The sequence below is a fragment of the Danio rerio genome, chromosome 13 (assembly GCF_049306965.1).
Source record: "Danio rerio strain Tuebingen ecotype United States chromosome 13, GRCz12tu, whole genome shotgun sequence".
Taxonomy (NCBI): domain Eukaryota; kingdom Metazoa; phylum Chordata; class Actinopteri; order Cypriniformes; family Danionidae; genus Danio; species Danio rerio.
The window spans coordinates 53954466-53979760 of record NC_133188.1 but is presented as its reverse complement, the minus strand read 5'-3'; the positions used below and the strand labels follow the sequence as shown (position 1 = coordinate 53979760).

General features: G+C 33.4%; 1 protein-coding gene and 1 long non-coding RNA gene across 3 annotated transcripts in view; one reads left to right on the top strand and one right to left on the bottom strand.

Annotated features, from left to right (window-relative positions):
* LOC141377077 (uncharacterized) overlaps positions 1–24203 on the top strand; it is a 29972-nt gene extending 5769 nt beyond the window's left edge. Inside the window, exons 3-4 of one of the 2 annotated variants that reach the window (XR_012388994.1) lie at positions 10573–10770; positions 24125–24203. This is a non-coding gene — a long non-coding RNA (uncharacterized lncRNA). Of the gene's footprint in view, positions 1–10572; positions 10771–22566; positions 22746–24124 lie in introns of those variants that run through there. The other variant, XR_012388995.1, reaches the window with a different exon arrangement.
* On the bottom strand, positions 1641–20041 carry gpr137ba (G protein-coupled receptor 137Ba). The gene is given in 7 exon segments (NM_001424033.1): positions 1641–1937; positions 3794–3915; positions 6576–6704; positions 8152–8301; positions 10561–10783; positions 13734–13783; positions 19476–20041. Coding segments are annotated over 7 exon segments (1122 nt in total). The 5' UTR covers positions 19818–20041; the 3' UTR covers positions 1641–1831.
* Positions 24204–25295: the final 1092 nt, after the last annotated feature.

The following is a 25295-nucleotide window of genomic DNA, read 5'->3' as shown; positions in this document are numbered from 1 at the left end:
GGTGCTCCTGTTTCCCCTACAGTCCAAACACATGGGGGAATTGATGAACTAAATTGGCCGTAGTGTATGAGTGTGTGTGTGAATGAGTGTGTATGGATGTTACCCAGAACTGGGTTGCAGCTGGAAAGGCATCCGCTGTGTAAAACATATGCTTGAATAGTTGGTGGTTCATTCCCCTGTGGGGACCCCTGATAAATAAGGGACAAAGCCGAAGGAAAATGATTGAATGAATGTAGAGTGTATGTAGCCTGACTAATTTATTCAAATCCATCATGGCAGTGGGCGGAGCTGTTTCTATAGTAACATACTGATTATGGGTAGTGTATTTAAATCTGCTGTTACATCAATAAAAAGTCATCTCACGAACTGGTAAGCATCCTTAATTATTGTAAAATGGAGAAAATGGGCGACTCGGTGGCGCAGTGGATAGCGCTCTCGCCTCACAGCAAGAGGATCGCTGGTTCAGGTCGGGTCAGTTGGGGCATTTCTGTGGGGTGTTTGCATGTTCCTCCGTGTGCTCCGGTTTCCTCCACAAGTGCAAAGACATGCGCTATAGAGGAATTGGGTAAGCTAAATTGTCTGTGGTGTTTGTGTGTGAATGAGTGTGTATGGGTGTTTTCCAGTGATGGGTTGCAGTTGGAAACATATGCTGGATAAGTTGGCGGTTCATTCCACTGTGGCGACCCATGCGCTATAGGGGAATTGGGTAAGCTAAATTGTCTGTGGTGTATGCATGTGAATGAGTGTGTATGGGTGTTTCCCAGTGATGGGTTGCAGTTGGAAACAAATGCTGGATAAGTTGGCGGTTCATTCCACTGTGGCGACCCATGCGCTATAGGGGAATTGGGTAAGCTAAATTGTCTGTGGTGTATGCATGTGAATGAGTGTGTATGGGTGTTTCCCAGTGATGGGTTGCAGTTGGAAACAAATGCTGGATAAGTTGGCGGTTCATTCCAATGTGGCGACCCATGCGCTATAGGGGAATTGGGTAAGCTAAATTGTCTGTGGTGTATGCATGTGAATGAGTGTGTATGGGTGTTTCCCAGTGATGGGTTGCAGTTGGAAACAAATGCTGGATAAGTTGGCGGTTCATTCCACTGTGGCGACCCATGCGCTATAGGGGAATTGGGTAAGCTAAATTGTCTGTGGTGTATGCATGTGAATGAGTGTGTATGGGTGTTTCCCAGTGATGGGTTGCAGTTGGAAACAAATGCTGGATAAGTTGGCGGTTCATTCCAATGTGGCGACCCATGCGCTATAGGGGAATTGGGTAAGCTAAATTGTCTGTGGTGTATGCATGTGAATGAGTGTGTATGGGTGTTTCCCAGTGATGGGTTGCAGTTGGAAACAAATGCTGGATAAGTTGGCGGTTCATTCCACTGTGGCGACCCATGCGCTATAGGGGAATTGGGTAAGCTAAATTGTCTGTGGTGTATGCGTGTGAATGAGTGTGTATGGGTGTTTCCCAGTGATGGGTTGCAGTTGGAAACAAATGCTGGATAAGTTGGCGGTTCATTCCACTGTGGCGACCCATGCGCTATAGGGGAATTGGGTAAGCTAAATTGTCTGTGGTGTATGCGTGTGAATGAGTGTGTATGGGTGTTTCCCAGTGATGGGTTGCAGTTGGAAACAAATGCTGGATAAGTTGGCGGTTCATTCCACTGTGGCGACCCCAGATTAAAGTTGAAAAGAAAATGAATGAATGAAAATGATTGGTAGTTTTGCTTCCAGAGCGCTGCTGTTGTATTACGTTGAGATTCCCTATAAATATACAGTAGGTAAAAGACATCGGTGGTATGTGCAAAATCATGGCCTCCTCATTAGAAAGCCTCTAGTATGGATTTAGCTCTTCTGGTGCTAAGTGAGACTCTTCTGCTTCAGTGTAGGCGGTGAAGCTGTTGTTTCGACAGCTCCAGTCATAACTGTCTGACGTAAAACTGTGAATGAAAGCACACGACAGTCAATTAAACTCTTCTGGTTAAATGAACTCTTCAGCGTATGCAGTACTCATTGAGGCCTGAACTTCATGAGTGAAGTTTAAATCTTTTTTTTTTCCTGTGAAGTGTAGCCTTTTGATGTTTTTTATTTTATTTTTTTTTTTTTTGTGGTAGGAAATAATATTCACCTCTGATTTTTCTTTTTTTAGAGCTGTCAATAAATGTTGATCTGTGTGTGTGTACAGTCTATGCATTTATTCGAAAAAATGTTTATTCATGAGAAAATGTTTATCTATAATACAAATTATAGATCTACGCATATATAAATAGTGTTGATTTGTTTAGTATAGTATTGTATTATGTTTGTGTTATATGCACTCATTGGCCACTTTATTAGGTACACCTGTCCAACTGCTTGTTAAAGCAAATTTCTAATTAGCCAATCAGATGGCAGCAGATTGGGGAAGAAAGGGGATTTAAGTGACTTTGAACGTGGCATGGTTGTTGGTGCCTGAGTATTTCAGAAACTGCTGATCTACTGGGATTTTCACGCACAACCATCTCTAGGGTTTACAGAGAATGGTCCGACAAGGAGGAAATATCCAGTGAGCGGCAGTTCTGTGGGTTCAAATGCCTTGTTGATGTCAGAGCTCAGAGGAGAATGGTCTGACGTAACCAATCGTTATACAACCGAGGTCTGCAGAAGAGCATCTCTGAACACACAACACATTCATCCTTAAGGCGGATGGGCTACAGCAGCAGAAGAGCACACCGGGTGCCGCTCCTGTCAGCTAAGAACAGGAAACTGAGGCTACAATTCACACAGACTCACCAAAACTGGACAATAGAAGATTGGAGAAACATTGCCTGCTCTGATGAGTCTCCATTTCTGCTGACACATTCGGATGCTCGGGGCAGAATTTGGTATCAGCAACATGAAAGCATGGCATGCCTTGTATCAGCGGTTCAGGCTGGTGGTGGTGGTGTAATGGTGTGGGGGAGATTTTCTTGCACACTTTGGGCTCATTAGTATCAATTGAGCATCGTGTCAACATCACAGCCTACCTGAGTATTGTTGCTGACCATGTCCATCCCTTTATGAGCACAGTGTCTCCATCTTCTACTTCCAGCAGGATAACGCACCATGCCATAAAGCGTGAATCATCTCAGACTGGTTTCTTAAACATGTCAATGAGTTCACTGTACTCAAATGGCACCTTTGGGATGTGGTGGAATGGGAGATTGGCATCACGACAAATCTGCTGCAACTGTGTAATGCTATCATGTCAATATGGAGCAAAATCTCTGAGGAATATTTCCAGTACCTTGTTCAGTCTATGCCACAAAGGATTAAGGCAGATTTGAAGGCAAAAGAAGGTCCAACCCTAGTAAGGTGTACCTAATAAAGTGGCCAATGAGTGTATGTATATATAATTTAATACGGCAAATAACTATTGAAAATAGTAAAAATACTAAACATTTAATTGATTTGACTGTGATTTATAGTATTTTTTTTGTAATATTAAAATAGTCAGACTTTACACTGGTCATTCAAAATAGTTTGTTAGCATGTTAGAGTTTAACCACATCATTGTTGCATCATGTATCTCCAAAAATTCTCAAATTTACATCACATAAACATTTAGTTTTTAAGTAGATGCTTTTGTAACCACCATAGGACTACCATACTACAAATTTTTCATATTTTGCACTCTTTCTTATGGTTGTCATTTTTGAGCACTAATATCAATATTTTACTGTACAGATGAATCTTTCATAGTAACATCAGTAATGTGCATTTGTGAAGTAAATATGGTCAGATTTGATTTAATATTGGTGTTAACTGTAATTCTGACCTGGCTTGAATGTTCTGTGGTATGATGCTCCAGGCGAGGTCGTCGTCGCTGTCGTATCGCCGCGGGTTGTCAAAGAAATACGCTCTAGATGAGAACATGTGACCTGGGATCACTGACGCACTCTACAGACCAATGAGAAACAACAGTTATGAGGGCAACACTGTAAAATAATGCTCCATTAGTTAATGTATTTACTAACATAAACAAGCAATTTATTACGGTATTTATATGACACAAAATATTTTTTTACTAATTGTATTGCTCTTTAAACATCTAAACATTTGCATATTTTTAAATAATATTGCTAAAATTACTAAAACCTGAATTTATATATATATATATATATATATATATATATATATATATATATATTTACACACATTGACAAAAGTGAATCAATTGATTGTTTTGTAGACTATTTAGATGGACTAATTATAGATAATAAATCATTTCTGAAGAGCTCGTTATGAGCATAAGATTTTTATTAAATTTTTTTTGATACATTTTTTTAAATAAAGTAATACAAATAAAAAAAAAAATAAAAAAAAAGCTAAATAAAACACTAGATAATTACACATAAAAATACATATATGCATGCAAGTACATATATACAATATACTGACCTCTACGTAAAATTATAAATAAATGAATAAAAAAACGATAAATATTTTTTAAAAATTGTATACATTTTTATATCATAATAAAGAAATTTTTTGGATTTATATATATATATATATATATATATATATATATATATATATATATATATATATATACATATATATATATATATATATATATATATATATATATATATATATATATATATATATATAATTATTAATATATATTATATTTTTATAATTAATATATTTTTTATTATTATATTATAATTACATTTTATATAATTGTTAATTATATATATATTTGTATTTGTATAAATAATATCATTATGTATTGTAATTTGTATTTATATAGCGCAGTTATCATCATACACTAGAACTGTAATCAGGCGATAAAAATTAGGCCCTAATGGGCCCGAGCCTGACAGAATTCAGCCCAAGCCAGACAGATACATTTTGATTGACGACTTTATATAGCCTGAACCCGTTTACAGCAAGACATTATTCAATATTGCACAGGCACACAGCCCTTTTTTTCAAGAATGAGTCGTTTATATGTGTTTTAATATAATTTACATAAATTGGAACAAAGAAATAAAATAAGTCCTCAGTAACATCGTAACATCTCAGCACTCTGAATAGGCCTGGGTACACCTAGCCTTTAAATTGGCCAACACATCAGTAAAATAAGTCTTTTTTTAGCTAATTAAATTCAAATGAATTATAAATGATGACGGGTATTTTGGCAATAACGGAATTAAGATAAAGGCTCTGCGAGATTTGTTTCGCCACTTCTCTTTACAATCTGGCATTAAGGAGACAGTAAAGCTGAATATTAAACGATTAATGTCAACATTAGCCTGTATACTCTGTCTACATTATGATTTAAGGGTTTAATTAATATTTATTTATAATTTGAAAACCCTTTACTCACCAAGATTAGGCTACTTGTTTTTTTGGAGGAACATTATTGAATCTACTGTAAATGGCTTCAGCGCAGTCCTGCGCTCAGGATGGTGCATCCAGCAGCACTGAACACCCTTTCACTGCTGCTGCTACAGGCTGAGATGCATAGATCTGATCTGGCTAATTTGACAAGTTTTAAGTAGGAATTTTAGTTCATCTTTTACTGGCCAAGAACATCCATTTAATTTTTCATGACAGCGGTTTCAAGGTAGCGAGTGAACTCGTCATCTTCCCTGTCATCTTTCTGTCACACATTGCTCATACATTGCAGTGCACATACATTGCTGTTTAGCGCTCTACCGTAATACGCAGTGTATGAGTGACCGCCGTAATACATTGGCAACTAGAAAGACCGTTCTTGTTGGACTTGCATCTGGCCTGACCACAGTCGAAATTCGCTCTTTTTGACTTTCTCTGTCGTAATTTGTTTTACCTTTGCATGGATGGATTTTAATGTTGTAACAAACGAGTTGATTAGGCTACTTTCTCGCGCTAATCAAAATGCATCATGACTATTCATTTACTGTGCAAGCCAAGCCCGGCCCGACCTGACCCTGTCTAAAATGATAGAAATTAAACCTGAAGTGGGTCCCGTCGGGTTCAGTCAAAGATCTTCAGCTCTACCATTCTCCCAAAGCGCTTCACGATCATGAGGAGGGTCTCTCTACAACACCACCAGTGTGCACTGCAGCATCCTGACAATTTTGCCAGGAAACCAGAATTACACCCCTACTCTTTACCAGAGGTGCCATGGGATTATTAATGACCGCAGAGAGTCAGGACCTCGGTTTAACATCTCATCCGAAAGACGGCGCTCACTGACAGTATAGAGTCCCGTTCACTATACTGGGGCGCTAGGACACACACAGACCATGGATTGAGCGCCCCCTGCTGGCTGTACTAATAAGTAATAAATAAATAAGTATTAATAATAATGATAATAATAATAATAAAGGAAAAATAGATGAGTAAATAAAAAAGATTAATTATGTGATGTACAGTTATTAAGATAAAATTATTTGCCTTCCTGTGAATTTATGATTTTTAAAATATTTCCAAGAGCTTTTTAACAGAAGACATAGCAGTTGTTTTTTATCTTTGCCGTGATGACAATACATTATATTTTGCTTGTTATTTTGCAAGACAGTATTTAGCTTAAAGCGCTAATAAAATCTGTATAAAAACTCATATACCCGATCCAGAGTTGGTTTACGAACTCTGAAAAAGTAAACCACCAGAGATGTGGGCAGCAGCTCCCAAACAAACAGGATCACCCCGAAAACCACATATCCAGCATCGCCCAGTGTCGACTTCAGATCTGCCTGTAGAGAAAAACCTCAGCTCTTACAAATATCACACATATGGCCAAATTCATGAAGACGCATCATTACCAAATATCAAATAATATTCAATTTGTTATCAGTGCAATGTAAATGTACATCGGTGAGATCTTTATAACAGTGCTGCAGATTAGAGAAGTGAGAAATAATTGATGACCAGCCATTTAATTAATAGAAAATAATGCACACTCGAGATGGCGATATCTGAAAATAAACAACCAGCCAATCAGAATTAAGCATTCAACAACCCTGTAGACAAATAAAAATGACAAATCATCCAATGTATTAAAAATATAAAATAAATGCTAACATTTTATTTACAGTATAGTTTTATGATTAAAACACTGTCGATTCAATGCATAATGTCATTTAATGGTTGATGGTTGATGAACAATTATATATTTTTCTAAATATTTAAGGTGTTGAGTGCTGTGTTCACACCAGACGTGGCAAGCACCAATAAATTGCTCTATTTGAGTGTATATAGACGCGTGAACATTTAGAGTTTAATAGCTTCAATCGTGCGTCAAATTCACTTCACAATAGACGCGGATTCGAGTCATGAGCGGGACTTCTGTCTGCCCGGTGGCTCTAGCTTCGTTGCTTAATGGCTAACATGGATTTTATGGAGAGAATAGCTGTGGAAGGCTGAAAAACAGTGTAGAATATTTTGGAGCCGTGTCTGAGACCACTAGATCCTTTTAGAGGTACACCCAGCTCTGTGAGCTCAGAAACTATTTCTGGATCATGGAAGCTTTCGGCTGTGCTTCCGACTGAGCGGAGCCCAGTTTGATGAACTGTTGTCGCTGTCTGCAGAAGGATTTTCCACTTGGGACACTTAACCACGCCCCCACACGAGAAAGCTCCTGATTGGTTAAAATCTGAAGTTAAATTTTTCCAACTTGATCAATTTGTTGCACAAAACGCTCAACTCATGCTGCTTCATTTGCGCAAATCTCATCATTCGTAAAGCCTCATTCTTGCATAACACGCCGCAGGATGTCTATTCGCACCTTTGCATTGACTTCACTCACGCGTGATGCTTCTTCCGCGTCTGGTGTGAACGCAGCAGTAGAGGTTTAGGAAATTCATTTCACCACCGAAGAATGGAGAAAGTAAAGGTTCTGGAAATATATCTACCTCAAAAACCTAACGATCATATTTGATTTTTCTAAATAATAATAATTAATGATGATAATAAAAATGATAATAATAATTATTATTATTATTATTATAAAAAAGGTGGACGTTTTTACAAGTATTGAAGACATTTTACATGATAGAAAAACCCCCTGTAAAATTTTAATCAGATGACCCATTTCCATTCTAAGCACATTATTGTGGTCTGTTTTATTTTTTCTGCTAAATATTAATATACATCGAAAATGGAAGACTTTTCAGATTTCTGTTGTGAGTTTTTGGCACATACTTGGTCTGATACATTGTACCAGTCGTAGTCAAAGGAGTTGATGCTCTTGATTTTCGTCAGTGCCAAAACCACCAGGTTATAACAGGCACGGGACGAGTACAGCAGGACCACCGTCACCCCGATCAATGTCACCTGACACACAGAAGTGCCCTGCACACAACAGCATATAGTCCAGTCACAATAAATAAAATAGACAGAGTTTAAAAGGAACTTAAGGGAAATAACCTAATTTAACAGCTTCTCTAGAGGTAAATCGTGTAGGGTGAAGATAGAAATGAAGTGGGGATCCAAATGTGACATGTAATGGAGATTTAATAATATAAATATTTACCACAAAAACAAGCAAAGCACGATCATGAAACACACCAGGGGTGGGGTGGGGGGTGGCCAGAATCAAGGTTGCAGGCCAGACCATCCCTATGGCCAGTCCACCTCTCTCTCTCTCTCTCTCTCTCTCTCTCTCTCTCTCTCTCTCTCTCTCTCTCTCTATATATATATATATATATATATATATATATATATACAATTATTGCATGAAATTTTATTATTTAGATTAAACTGTTAATAGTATTATATTATATTATATTATATTATATTATTATACTATGAATATAAATATATTGTATTATATTATAATTAATAAACTATCACTAAATATTTCTTTATGTTTAGCCTTATACTTCTCTGTTTCTGTTATTAGATAATTTATTATTCTATTAAATTATTATATTATATTATATTATATTATATTATATTATATTATATTATATTATATTATATTATAATGAATAAACTATTACCATAAACATTTCATTATGTTTAGTCTTATATTTTTCTGTGTTTCTCCTGTGTGTTTGCTCTGTGTGTCTGTCTGTGTCAGTCTTGGTGTGTGTGAGTGTGTGAGTGATGATAAGGAAAACTTATCCTTTAGACAACATTCCGTCATCTGTTTGTGAAAGATAGATTTATATCAGATATGGAATATATATATCTGATTGTATGTGGTGGGTGTCTCCTACTAAATATTATATGTTGTTAGGTGATTAGAAATTGTGCTGATACTGCATATCTTTATATTTACATATTTGTGTGTGTGTGTGTGTGTGTGTGTGTGTGTTCAGAGACCTCACCCCTAAACACTCCCTCCTTATCACGAACACAACAGAAGTCTAGTGGTGATTGCGCTGCTTTTTTCGGGATTAATTATTGTGATGAGCCGATTGCAAAAGAGAAATACTCTAGACTGTAACACTGTAAGAAGATACCTCTGTAGACGGAGGGCATCTCATGCCTTTCAGCCTTGTAATCTTAAAATGTAAGCAAGCCTTTTTTTTCATCACTTTAGACATTACGCTAGAGAATCATTCAAAAGTCAACTCTAAAGTGACGTTGGTGAATTAGTAACGGCTTCTGCTGTTCTGACGTCAGCTGTTGATGTGTATGAATGGCGTAAGAAACTAGTTCCTAATGCAAAGGGGTTTTAGACTTTCTGTGTTTTTTTTATATACACGATTATGCCATTGAACTGTTGTATAAACGCAATATCACATTCGTAGCAGTGCAATATGGCTGTATATCAGCACTGCTGGGACGCTAAAGCAGACCAACACACGCCTCCCACCAGTGCTGATATACAGCCATATCGCACTGCTAGTGATTAGCAATATATTATATTTTTATTTTTTACAAATACTAAAAAAGACATTCTTGTGCCTCAAAAAATCATGTGCTTCTTTCTGTAATATGAAAACACACTGGTGAACAAAACAAAACCTGACTGATCTCTAAAATAATACTAAAATAACACTAGCCTGCTGACATTGATAGTTTTCTCATTCAGACATTCCCGTGTTCAAAAAAACAAACACAGTGATCTGTGCTCCTCTGTATATCGTTTAGCATGTTGATGTTGGCTTTATCCTTGCTGCACTGAATATTAAAACAAATCTGTTATTTAACTGTTTCCATATTTATTTACGGTGGTGAACTGCATTATGGGATGTTGATCTCTGCTCTGTTGACTTCTGATGTTAAAAGTTAAATTACAGTTTAACATAGTGATGTTTATTGACCTTTAGTTTGATATAATATAATGTATAATACCTGGAGAAATAAGTCTGTAAAATTGCAGAAAATGTACAGGCAGTTTATTACAAGGTGTTTATGGCGAAATGTGCAACACCAACCCTGACAATATAGCACTGCAGACTATTACACGTCAATAAAAGTCACTTTTTTTTACACTTTTCAATGTTAAAAGTTGTTTGGGGGAAAGATCAAGATCCCATAAAGCAATTCAAAAGCAGAAATAAACCAAACATAGAATCACAAAATACATGAAACTTCTAATTCATGGATATATTTAACTGTGTCTGTGCAGTTTTGGTAAGTGTGTGTGTTTTCTGCTACCTTGGCCTCCAGGTAGATGTTGGCCAGAGACATCTTGGCGATCCTGTAGAGGCAGAGCGAGAGCGAGACGGCACAGAGGACGAACAGAGAGTCATTGACGGTCACTCGAACCAGAACCACAGTCTCAGTATTGGCTCTGTTTATCTTCCCCAGCAGAGCACAGGTCAGATTGACCAGCAGGAACAGCAGACTGATGGACAGGAACAGCAGGTACAGCGGCAGCCTGACACAAAACAACACTGGTATAACACACTCATTCTGCAAATCACTATATGCATGAAAAGTGTTTACATCTTTGTGAATCTGAAACTGTCTACTCAGGGTACATTTTATTGTACGTCTTAGATGACAAATCCACTAGAGGGTGCTGTCTACATCTTTGCAAATCTGAAACACTGCTTAAGGTATATTTTATTGTACATTTCAGATGACGAGTCCACTAGAGGGTGCTGTTTACATCTTTGCAAATCTGAAACTCACTACTTAGGGTACATTTTATTGTACGTCTCAGAAGACAAATCTACTAGAGGGCGCTGTTTACATAGTTGCGAATCTAAAACACACTACTTAGGGTACATATTATATTTAATGTCTCAGATGACAAATCTACTAGAGGGCGCTGTTTACATAGTTGCGAATCTAAAACACACTACTTAGGGTACATATTATATTTAATGTCTCAGATGACAAATCTACCTGAGGGCGCTGTTTACATAGTTGTGAATCTAAAACACACTACTTAGGGTACATTTTATTTTATGTCTCAGATGACAAATCTACTAGAGGGCGCTGTTTACATAGTTGCGAATCTAAAACACACTACTTAGGGTACATTTTATTTTATGTCTCAGATGACAAATCTACCTGAGGGCGCTGTTTACATAGTTGTGAATCTAAAACACACTACTTAGGGTACATTTTATTTTATGTCTCAGATGACAAATCTACTAGAGGGCGCTGTTTACATAGTTGCGAATCTAAAACACACTACTTAGGGTACATTTTATTTTATGTCTCAGATGACAAATCTACTAGAGGGCGCTGTTTACATAGTTGTGAATCTAAAACACACTACTTAGGGTACATTTTATTTTATGTCTAAGATGACAAATCCACTAGAGGGTGCTGTTTACATAGTTGCGAATCTAAAAATCACTACGTAGGGTAGATTTTATTTTACATCTCAGATGACAAATCCAGTAGAGGGCGCTGTTTACATCTTTGCGAATCTGAAACTCGCTACTTAGGGTACCGTTTTGTTGGACATCTCAGATGACAAATCCACTAGAGGACGCTGTTTACATAGTTGTGAATCTGAACTCTCTACGTAGGGTAGATTTTATTGTATGTCTCAGATGACAAATAAACTAGAGAACATTGTTTACATCTTTGCGAATTTGAAACTCGCTACTTAGGGTACATTTTATTGTCTCAGATGACAAATCCACTAGAGGGTGCTGTTTAGATAGTTGCGAATCTGAAATTCACTACTTATGGTACATTTTACTTTACATCTCAGATGACAAATCCACTAGAGGTCGCTGTTTACATTTTTGAAAATCTGAAACTAGCTACTTAGGTTACCGTTTTGTTGTACGTCTCAGATGATGAATCCACTAGGGGGCGCTGCTTACATCTTTGCGAATCTGAAATTCACTACTTAGGGTATGTTTTATTGTATATCCCAGATGAAAAATCCACTAGAGGATGCTGTTTAAATCTTTGCGAATCTAAACCTCACTACTTGGGGTACATTTTATTGTACGTCTCAGATGACAAATCCACTACAGGGTGCTGTTTACATCTTTGCGAATCTGAAACTTACTACTTAGGGTACATTTTATTGTATGTCTCAGATGACAAATCCACTAGAGCAGTGGTTCTCAAATTTTTTTCATCAAGTACCACTTCAGAAAAAAATTCTCTCTCCAAGTACCACCAAAATGAGCAGTATTGAAATACAGTAGCCTAGTAGGCCCAGTAAAGCAGCTACAACTCTGCACAGTTAAAAAACGTGGCAGATTAACTATATAGGTAATCTAATATATGAATTATTTATATTAATAATAATGTTAATAATATTAATAATAATGAATATATATTAATAATAATATTATTAATATTATTATTAATAATAATATATATTATTATTATTAATAATAATATATATTAATAATAATGAATTATTATTAATATAGGCTATATGTCATATATGGCATATTATATACATCATTTTTGATAAATTTTGAAATATATATAGCATGTACATGACACTTCATTCCTCCGCGTACCACTAAAAGGAAGCCCGTGTACCACTAGTGGTACACGTACCACAGTTTGAGAACCACTGCACTAGAGGATGCTGTTTAATTCTTTGCGAATCTGAAAATCACGACTTAGGGTACATTTTATTGTACGTCTCAGATGACAAATCCACTAGAGGGTGCTGTTTACATCTTTGCGAATCTGAAACTTACTACTTAGGACGTATTTTATTGTACGTCTCGGATGACAAATCCACCAGAGGGCGCTGTCTACATCATTGAAAATCTAAAACTCACTACTTAGGGTACGATTTGTTGTATGTCTCAGATGACAGATCCACTAGAGGGTGCTGTTTACATCTTTGCGAATCTGAAACTCACTACTTAGGTTACATTTAATGTACGTCTCAGATGACAAATCCACTAGAGGGCGCTGTCTGCATCAATTTTAGATCATAAGTTTCATACTGACAAACCTTTGCATTTCATATGAAGATTTGAATTTAAATAAAAATGGGGCATTGTTCCACATTAAAAAATGAATAAATAGTAATTATAATAATAAAATAAATAAGCAACAAATAAAAAAACAAATACATTTTCATAAAGCACTCTTAATCAGGACCTCAGGGTCACTTAATTTACAAACACATAATAGCCACATAAAACAAATACATAAATCAATAACAACAAACAAACGTGTGAATGAGGTGGGAAACATTTCAAAAGAATTAAGTGCGTAAATAAATCAGAAATTAATTGGGGTTGAATATTTGGACCGATAGAAGATACGAATCATATTATGTAATGAAAATGTTTAGAAAATAAAATAAAACTATATAATTACAAATCCAAACAACATTTTTAGACACTGGAGTTTAAGATGATGATTTCCATATTCATATTGACCTGTATTTCTGAAGTTCTGGTGAATATTTGGACTTGGCCTTGAAAATTACCTGTTTCAAAAGAAAAAAGTGTGTTAGCAGAGATCATATATATTATATTATCATATAATATTACATAATACGTGTTCAAACTCATGACTTCTTTAACCAGGACTGACACATTTAGATAAAGAGGAACACAGTAAAGCATCATCACGCATTTTAATCACAACATAAACTAGACCGTAAAGCAGTTCTTCTCAGGTTTACTGTCCATCATAAACAGGTCTTACATAACATCTAATTCAGGCCTAAAGTGTCTCAAAAACTAGAGAAAATATGCACTCGCCAACCTGATCCGACAGCAGCGTTAAAGAAAGATTAATTAACACAATGTGAAGTTGTATTATGCTTTTAAATATTTCCCAAGTGCTGTTTAATAGAGGGACGATTGTTTCGACATATTTTTAAACATAGTAGTTTTAATAATTATCTTATTAATTATTTTTAGCAGCAATGCAGTGACCCTTCTGAGGTTTAAGTTATACACCTTTTCTAGTTTTAAATGTGTTTTGTGACTAAGATGTGTTTTTCTTTTTTGGCTCTTTTTGTCCGAGCCAATGTTTCTTCTTTCTTGTTCTGTGTGTGTATATATACAGTTAAAGTCAGAATTATTGGCCCCCCTGAATTATTAGTCCCCCTTAATTTTTTCCCCAATTTCTGTTTAACGAAGAGCACATTTCTAATCATAATAGTTTTAATAATTTATTTCTAATAACTGATTTATTTTCTCTTTGCCATGATAACAGTAAATAATATTACACTATATATTGTTCAAGACACTTCAATACAGCTTTAAGTGACATTTAAAGGCTTCACTGGGGTAACTAGGTTAACTAGGCAGGTTGGGGTAATTAGACAAATTATTGTACTACGATGGATTGTTCAGTAGACTATTGAAAAAAATATAGTTTAAAGTATTAAATGAAACAAATAATATCGTCCTTAAAATGATGTTTAAAAAAATTAACAACTGCTTTTATTCTAGCCCAAATAAAACAAATAATTCTGTTTATATACATACTGTTGAAGTCAGAATTATTAGCCCACCCTATGAATTTCTTTTATATATTCCAAATGATGTTTAACAGAGCAAGGAAATTATCACAGTATGTCTGATTTTTTTTTTTCTGGAGAAAGTCTTATTTGTTTTATTTTGGCTAGAATAAAAGCAGTTAAAAAAACTTTTTAAGGACAATTATTAGCCCCTTTAAGCTATATATTTTTTGATAGTCTACAGAACAAGCCATCATTATACAATACCTTGCCTAATTACACTAACCTGCCTAGTTAACCTGATTAACCTAGGTAAGCCTTTAAATGTCACTTTAAGCTGTATTGAAGTGTCTTAAAGAGCATCTAGTCTAATATTATTTACTGTCATCATGGAAAAGATAAAATAAATCAGTTATTAGAAATGAGTTATTAAAACTATTATGATTTAAAAATTTGTTGAAAAAAATCTCTGTTAAACAGAAATTGGGGAAAAAATAAACAGGAGGGATAATAATTCAGGGTGGCTAATAATTCAGACTTCAACTGTATATATATATTTTTTTTCTTTTTCTGATTTAACTAATAAATAACTAATTATATATATTTTACCTAATTTTATATAATTGTATAATGATGTATTTATGTATTAAATAATTACAGATTTTTTATAAGTGAATGAGCACACATTGCTTTCTTTTAAACACAGCCAAGCCTTAAAAATACAGTGGACCACCCCTTTAAGACCATTTTATGCCACTTATATGATGCCAGAATGATGACATAATATCATCACAAACACATCATATTTTATTCTTAAGAACATTTCATGTGATTATAGTCACTTGAGCACTTTGATTATTAGCCATTGGCATCAGAACGTGAAAATGTATGCACAAAACAAATAAATAATAATAATGTTTACATAGAAGTGCAAGGTAAGAAGAACTCGGACAAGTCTACTCTATTCAGTACAAAACACTGCAGAAGTTCATTTAAAATCACATATATACATCGCCATTCTTTATCTTTTTTATTTATTTATTTATTTTTATTTATATTTATTTTGTCATTCTTAATCTAAATGCTCTGTGTTAAATGACTTGTAAATTATCCACAGTTTTTTTATAGACGTGTTTTGAAGCTTCAGAGCGCAGTCAATGATTTCACTTCTCTTTTTTTTGCTCACACTTTACGCCCACACCAATGATTTATTTGCATATATGCGACTAAAGCTCAATTAAACAGGAAGGATAGATTTATTCTTCACCTCAAGGTTTTTGCAGATCTTTGGAACAATGTACATTGAGCTCGTTGATCAGTCACAGAAACAATGTGCATTTAATTATTGCTTATATACAGTGGACCTAAAATTGAATGTGGTTGAGATGATGAGCAGCGGAGTGAGTGTGAATAATTAATATCAGACTGCTCTTATATCACTCTTTGTCTTACTTTTTATGATTTACACCTAAATAATCCTTGATGGGGAAGATTTATCTATATTAAATTATTAGTAATATATATTACATTAACAGTAGTAGATAATATTCATGAAAGATGACAGCTCTCTCTGCTGATATGACATTTTATTAGGATTTTATCTAGCAGGAATTGTTTGGAGAGATTCTTTATATGAGTTCAATATAATATAAAATATATAATATCTAAATAATAATATATAATTATAAATAATTATATATTATATATAAAATATAATCTATAATATATTTACATTTATCTTAATATATATATATATATATATATATATATATATATATATRTGTGTGTGTGTGTGTGTGTGTGTGTGTRTATATATATATATATATATATATATATATATATATATATATATATATATATATATATATATATATATATGTATATATATATATATGTATATATATATATGTATATATATATATATGTATATATATATATATATATATATATATATATATATATATATATATATATATATATATATATATATATATATATATATATATATATATATATTCATTTATTCATTCATTTTCTTGTCGGCTTAGTCCCTTTATTTATCCGGGGTCGCCACAGCGGAATGAACCGTCAATTTATCCAGCAAGTTTTTACGCAGCGGATGCCCTTCCAGCCGCAACCCATCTCTGGGAAAATATATATTTATATATATATATATATATATATATGAGATGCCCTTCCAGCCGCAACCTAACACTGGGAAACACCCATACACTTTTGCATTCACACACAAACACTAAGGCCAGTTTAGCTTACCCAATTCCCCTATAGCGCATGTGTTTGGACCGTGGGGGAAACCGGAGCACCCGGAGGAAACCCACGCCAAACCGGAAGAACATGCAAACTCCACACAGAAATGCCAACTGACCCAGCCGAGGCTTGAACCAGTGACCTTCTTGCTGTGCGGCTATCATGCTTTCCACTGTGACGCCCCATATTAGAAATTACTTTGAAAAATAATAATTTGTATAATATTATAATAAATTGCTAGAATATAATAATTACAAAATCATGAAAATGATGGAATAATTTTTTTACTCATTCTGTTCTTAGGCACTATACAAATAACTTGAATCAAATAACAGAATTATTATTTTTTTAAATAGGAAGTAGAAAAAATCTATGAATGAATGTAATATTATATAAAAAATAACTAAATCATTAACTAAATTAAAATTTTTTTTTTACATGATCAAAAATATTATCTTTAAGTTAAAAGCTGAAAAGAATTATTAATTATAGGACCAGTACCAGTTAGAAAACACCCATTGTAAGTGACTCAGAATAGAATAAAATAAAATCTAAAATAAATAAAATTTTATATTAAAAAAAATCATTCATTCATTCATTTTCTTTTCAGATTAGTCCCTTTATTAATCTGGGGTCGCCACAGCGGGATGAACCATCAACTCATCCAGCACGTTTTACGTGGCAGATGACCTTTCAGCTGCAACCCATCACTGGAAAACTTCCATACACACTCAATCACAATCCCAATTTAGCCTACCCAATTCATGGCTAACCATGCCAACACAGGGAGAACATGCAAAATCCACACAGAAATGCCGACTGATCCAGCCAAGGCATGAACAAGTTACCTTCTTACAGTGAGGTGATTGTGCTACCCACTGCGCCACCACATCGCCATAAAAAAAATCTAAGATAAAATAAAATAGGCGACGCAGTGGCGCAGTAGGTAGTGCTGTCACCATGCAGCAAGAAAGTCGCCGGTTCAAGCCTTGGCTGAGTCAGTTGGCGTTTCTGTGTGGAGTTTGCATGTTCTTCCTGGGTGCGCCGGAGTCCAAAGACATGCTACAGGTGAATTGGGTAGGCTAAATTGTCCGTAGTGTATGAGTGTGAATGAGTGTGTTGATGTTTCCCAGAGATGGATTGCGGCTGGAAGGGCATCGACTGCGTAAAAACGTGCTTGATAAGTTGGCGGTTCATTCTGCTGTGGCAACCCGTTAATAAAGGGACTAAGCCGAAAAGAAAATGAATTAATAAAATTAAATATAAAATTAAATAAAAATATAATATTAAATGAAATAAAAAATAAAATGAAATGAAATATAAAATGAAATTAAATATAAAATTAAATTAAATATATAATAGCATGAAATAAGAAAACACCAGTCGTAATTGTTTCGGAATTACTAAATTAAAAACTAAATTAAAATAAAAACACGCTCAGTGTAAGTGACTCAGAAAAAATAAAATAAAATAATTTGAATTTTAAATTTAAATATAAATGTAAAATATCTAAAATCAAATCTAAATATAAAAAAATAAAATATAAAATAGCATGAAATAAGAAAACACCTGTCGTAACTGATTAAGAATTACTAACTAAATAAAAAAACACACTCGTTGTAAGTGACTCAGAATAAAATAAACTAAAAACAAAAATATAAAATGATATATGAAAACACCTGTCGTAATTTTACTGATTCTGAATTACTGAATCACAAACACACTCGTAAGTGACTGAGAATAAAATGAAATAAAAATGTATTTAATTTTAAACTTAAATATAAATGTAAAATATCTAAAATAAAATAAAATATATAAAAATAAAATAACATGAAATAAGAAAACACTTGTCGTAAGTGATTCAGAATTTCTGAATCACTAACTAAATTAAAATAAAAACACACTCCTAAGTAACTGAGAATAAAATAAAATAAATGTAATTTTAAAATTAAATATAAAATAAAATAAAATATAAAATTAACTGAAATAAAAAATATAAAATGAAATAAGAAAACACCTGTTTTAAGTGATTCAGAAGTACTGAATCACTAACTAAATTTAAATAAAAACACTCCTAAGTGACTGAGAATAAAATAAAACTTAAATTAATTCAATTTTAAAATTAAATATATATTGAAAATATTTAAAAAATAAATAAATAAAAAATAAAATAACACCTGTCGTAAGTGATTTGAATTGTAATAAAATAAAACGTTAAATATAAAATAAAGTAAAAAAAATCAAATAAAGTACAATATAAAATAAACAATGACATAAAATAAAAATCTAATTGACTGTCTAAATAATAAACTTCAGTAATTAATCATAATTCTCCAACTACTATCCTAAAACACTACATAAACTCATAAATCAAGTACTATCCCAGTCATCTGTTTTACCATCAGAATATTCTGCCATTTCCAAAAGAACATCAACTCACCTGTGCGAAGTACAGATTCATGAGGCTGAGTGTGAAGAACTGCAGACACACAGGGAAACAGTAGAGCAGCCAGAAGCAGAAAGGTCCGAGTGTGTTCACAGTCACACAATTTTTGAAATAAAATGAGAAAAGCAGCGCCCGCAGAGCCGCCCAGAGCAGACACAGAAACAGAAACACCGTCTGATAGCTGAAACGTTTGTGCCGGTAACGCAAAACCAACCACAACTGCACATAAACAAACACAAAAAGCAGACAGTAGAAGATGGTATAGGCCACCGTCAGGCCCAGCATCACATACGGCGGCACAGCAGGACTCAGAGTTGGCAGAGAGTCTTTCTGCATTATTATTCTTATAATCGTGGACGAGGGTTTTTAGAGGAAGGAAAAGAGAGCAGTTCCTCCGCCGGCTGCATGAAGACTCATTGTGCTGTGAAAAGCGGATGGAGGAGGGATTTACTGACGCACTGCTGAGCTACTGTACCTTTAACCCTGTGTTTCTGCTTCCCACTGCTCACACACACACTCTCTCTCCCACGGGATTATTATTACACTGATGGCTCTTTATTTTCTCAGGACTGTGGCTGTGGGTTGATTTAGAGGATTTGTGTTGTTTTGTTTTTATGAACTGATTCTCTGGATGTTTTTATACACTTGTTAAAAAATCATTAATGAAAAATCATAAGAAAAAAATATATAAAATAAACACTCAAATTATAAAATAGATATTAAAAATTTAAAATAGAAGAAGTAAAATAATAATAATAAATAAATAAATAATAATGTAATAATAAAAGCAATCATTAAAATGACAGGATTATTATCACACTGCTTGCTCTTTATTTTCTCAGGACTCACTGGATGTTTTAATCACTGCTAAAATCATAATAAAAATAAATAGATATGAAATAAATAAATAAAAATTTAAGAAATAAAATAATAATAAATAAATAAAAATAATATTATAATAAAAACAATCATTAAAATGACGGGATTATGATTACGCTGCTTGCTCTTTATTTTCTCAGTACTCACTGGATGTTTGTAATCACAGATAAAAATTATAATAAAAACAAATAGATATGAAATAAGTAGATATAAAATAAATAAATAAATAGCAGAAGAAATAAAATGATAATAATAATAATAATAAATAAAAATAAAATAATAATTCTAAAAGCAATCATAAAAATGACGGGATTATTATCACACTGCTTGCTCTTTATTTTTTCAGTACTTACTAGCTGTTTTTAATCACAGATAAAAATCTGAATATAAATATATACATATGAAATAAATAGATATAAAATAAAAAATAAATAGAAAAAATTAAATAATAATAATAAATAAATAAAAATAATATAATAATAAAAGCAAATTATAAAAATTACGGGATTATTATCACAGTGCTTGCTCATTATTTTCTCAGTGCTTACTGGATGTTTTTAATCACAGATAAAAATCAGAATAAAAATATATACATATGGAAAAAAATAGATACAAAATAAAAAAATAGAAAATAATAATAATAATAAATAAATAAAAATAATATAATAATAAAAGCAATCATAAAAATAACAGGATTATTATCACACTGCTTGATCTTAATTTTCTCAGGACTCACTGGAAGTTAAAAATCGCTGCTAAAAATCATAATAAAAATAAATAAATATGAAAAAAATAAAAAATGGAAGAAATAAAATAATAATAGTTAAAAAATAAAAATAGTAATATAACAATAATAAAAGCAATCATAAATGACAGGATTATTATTACACTGATCGCTCATTATTTTCTCAGGACTGTAGCTGTGGGTTGATTTAGAGAATTTGTGTTCTTTTGTTTTTATGAACTGACTCTCTGGATGTTTTTATACACTTGTTAAAAATCAATAATGAAAAATCATAAGAAAAAAAGATATAAAATAAATACTAAAACTATAAAGTAGATATTAAAAAAATTAAAATAGAAGAAGTAAAATAATAATGATAAATAAATAAAAATAATAATATAATAATAAAAGCAATCATAAAAATGACGGGATTATTATCACAGTGCTTGCTCTTTATTTTCTCAGTACTCACTGGATGTTTTTATTCACAGATAAAAATCATAATAAAATTTACCAAATATAAAAAATAAATAGATATAAAATAAATTAAATAATAATAATAATAAATAAAAAAAATAATATAATAATAAAAGCAATCATAAAAATGACGGGATTATTATCACACTGCTTGCGTGTTATTTGCTCATCGGGATGATTTTTCAAGATTTTTTTCATGTTTTGTTGTTATGAAATGACTAGCTGGATGTTTTAATACACAGTCAAAAATCATTAATAAAATCACAACATAATAGCGATAAATAAAATAATACAAATAAATAGAATAATAGTGATATAAAAACAAAAAATATATAATTATAATAAACATAAGGGGTATGGGTGTTTCCCAGTGATGGGTTGCGACTGGAAGGGCATCCGCTGTGTAAAACATATGCTGGATAAGTTGGCGGTTCATTCCGCTGTGGTGACCCCAGATTAATAAAGGGACTAAGCTGTAAAGAAAATGAATGAATGAATGAATGAATGAATGACTGAATGAATTAATGACTTGCAGCATGTTTATATACAAAGTTTAAGGGTCAGGAAACACCAACACACATGTTTTGAGCTGTTGACAGTGGTATATGTGTCCCACACTGCTAAAAACACTATTAGGACACATATATTTCACTAAAAACTGTAAATTGGTTGTTTTTGCGTTATTTCGAGCAAATTCGTACTTCCGGTTTGAAACAAACTTTTTAAACTGCGTCACGGCCATGAGATCTTAGCATGTGTTCCAGCATGTAGACTGGACGTCTGTACCCGGGAGTGCCTTATTACGTCTCCGAGTGTGCTGCATTAATGCATGAGTAAGACTTGGTTCAAACCAATCAGCGCACTCTATTCATTAATATTCATTAATGTTACAGTGTAGACGGCAGAGAGACGCCCAGTTGTGTTGGCAAAACAAGTGCGCAGTGTTGCTTTAATAATTTGCTGAGGTGAAGGTTTTGTTTTCATTTTCTCTCTATGAGAGCGCAGCTGGACTCATGTGTGGATTACAGTGCACGCGATGCTCAACAACAATACGTGTCTAAGGAACATTGTTTACCCGAGAGCTTTTCTCATCTGGAAATGGTGAGATCCGGATTTGCTACTCGTCTCCTCTTAATAAAGACGCGGCTCTAGTTGGTGTTGATTGTTCTGTCTCTACAGATTTGGTGAGCGACCAGTGCTCTTTGTTTATTCAGATGGCAAAGTTAGTTCGTATCGAACGAACTATTACGCCGAGTGTAAACACACTAGCACCACAATCAAACTTACTGTCGTGTAGGATTTTCACTGCATTTTGTGACCGGAATAACACACACGGCTTTCTGACGCTACCTGCCGAGTGCATCTAAGTTACCGAGAAATGCAGAGGGCTTTTTTCTCTCATTCACCGTGCGGTAACAAACATTGCATGAAAAATACACGCTTAGAGCAGTTCTTCGAATCAAATATCTTGTTTGTCATGAGGGGCATGAATAAAATTCCTGAATGAAACAGCCAAACTGCAGTTAAAGTCCACCATTTAATAATTCAAATAACCATTCAAATAATTTGATTACTGATGTCCATGTAAACACTTTCTCCCCTGTGTGTGTGTGTGTGTGTGTGTGTTTGTGTGTGTGTGTGTGTGTTTTGACTGAAAATCAGCGCTCCCCCCTAAACAGAGCTGGACACGCCCACTTTCCGGACTTTTTACAAAATAGAGGTGTGAAAACACCCTGCTGAAACAAGGGGGGTTCATAACCCTTTAAGAATCGTTAATAAAAAATCACAAAATAATAATAAATAAAATAAATAAATAGATTTACAAAAAATAAATAAAAAAAATAATAGTAAAAAAATTTTATAATAATAATTATAATAATAATAAGTTACAGACATTTATGACTTTAAAAATATATTAAATATATAGTTGAAGACAAAGTTATTATTCGTTTTTAGATATTTTTCCAAGTGATGTTTATAGCTTTAAAATGTGTTTTGTTTAGTTTCATTTGGTTTTGTAAAAGTTTTTTACTCCACTATTAAATTGTTAATGATGCAATATATATATTTATTTAAAATGATGTCTTTTTGTTTCATATTTTTGCTTTAAACTAGTCATTTTTAATAATGAGATTTAATAGTTAATGCTTTTTAAAAACAGCACTGTATAAGCAATGTACTCTCAGAAAAGCCTGTGAAACTACACTTTGTTTTTATTCAATTTCACTGGTGTACATCTATAGTGCAATATAAATTCAGTTCAATTTATCTTTATTTTCTAGCGCTTTTACGATGTGGATTGTGTTAAAGCAGCTTCACATAAGTTCTAGTAAACTAAAACAGTGTCAGTCCAGTTTTTAGAGTTTAGTTCAGTTCAGTGTGGTTTAATTTTTCACTGCTGAAAGTCCAAACACTGAAGAGCAAATCCATCGATGCGCAGCTCCACAAGTCCCAAACCAAGCAAGCCAGTGGCGACAGTAGAGGAACAAACCAATTGAGCAAAGTGAAAAAAAAAAACCTTGAGCGAAACCAGGCTCAGTTGGGCACGACCATTTCTCCTCAGGCCAAACTTCTTGTGCAGAGCTGCAGTCGAGGCACTGCAGGCCGGAGAGCACTGGATGTCCATCGTGGAGAAGCTGCAGGTGAGAAAGATCCACAATACTTGTGTTTTACTTAAATAAATAACTTTAAGATGTACAGTACTTCTTTCTTATGAATTTGCCAGAATAACAAATTTCTATTCAAGTAATTCATATTCAGACTGTTGCTTGTGAAGTTTTGAGCTAGACTTGTGTTACTCAATCCAGTTTTACTGCAACCCCAGCCAGATTTCATCTACAAGGTTTATACAGCAGCTGTAAAGCGTTTAACTTGTGACCGTCTGAGTTTACCACGCTCCTCCAGCCATGAGAATATCTGTGAATTATGGCTGATGTATCGTGAGTTCACCTTCAGCAGTGTACGTCAGTGACAAACAGAGCCTGACCCAGTCAAAAGTCAGAGGTCAGAACATCTTGAGGAAGGGCGGCAAGGAACAGTCGTGCTCATATGCAGAAATGATCATAATATTGATATGAAAATATTTAGAGAATCTTGATAATATGAAATTTTCCCATTTTTCAAATCATTTATTTATAATGGTCATGTTAAAACACACATGTAGTATATATTTTCCTGGTCTAATTCAATCTAATTCAGTCACAAACACTATCGAATGAGCAGGGCCAGACGGAATCTGCGGACGTTTTTTGCTATTTCTGAGGAGAATTTTGGTAAAAATCTGCGGATTTTTAAATTATTTTGAGAGTATCATAACTAAAACCTTAATATATGAAATTAAAAGTTATACCTTTTTAACTTTTATTTCATGTTTAAAAATGCAAATCCAATTAGATTCACTTTATTTGGTAAACAAAGCAAGTCTCTCATATAATATTTCAACTAAAAGACAGAAAATATATCTGTACAAACTGCATTGTACATAAATCTGATGAACATTTCCATATTAGTCATTAATATTACATTAATTAATAAAAAAAACTAAATAAAAACAGATTTACACACATTTACTCAAGTAAATAAACAGAATTAATGATGGGCTAAAAATCTGCAGAAATCTGTGTAGGTCTACGAGCGAGTGAAATATTTCTGCAGTTATACAGAATTACTGCTGTTGATTTTTTTTTCTCGTCAACTTGAGAATTTTTTTTCTGAAATATATTTATTGCACTTTC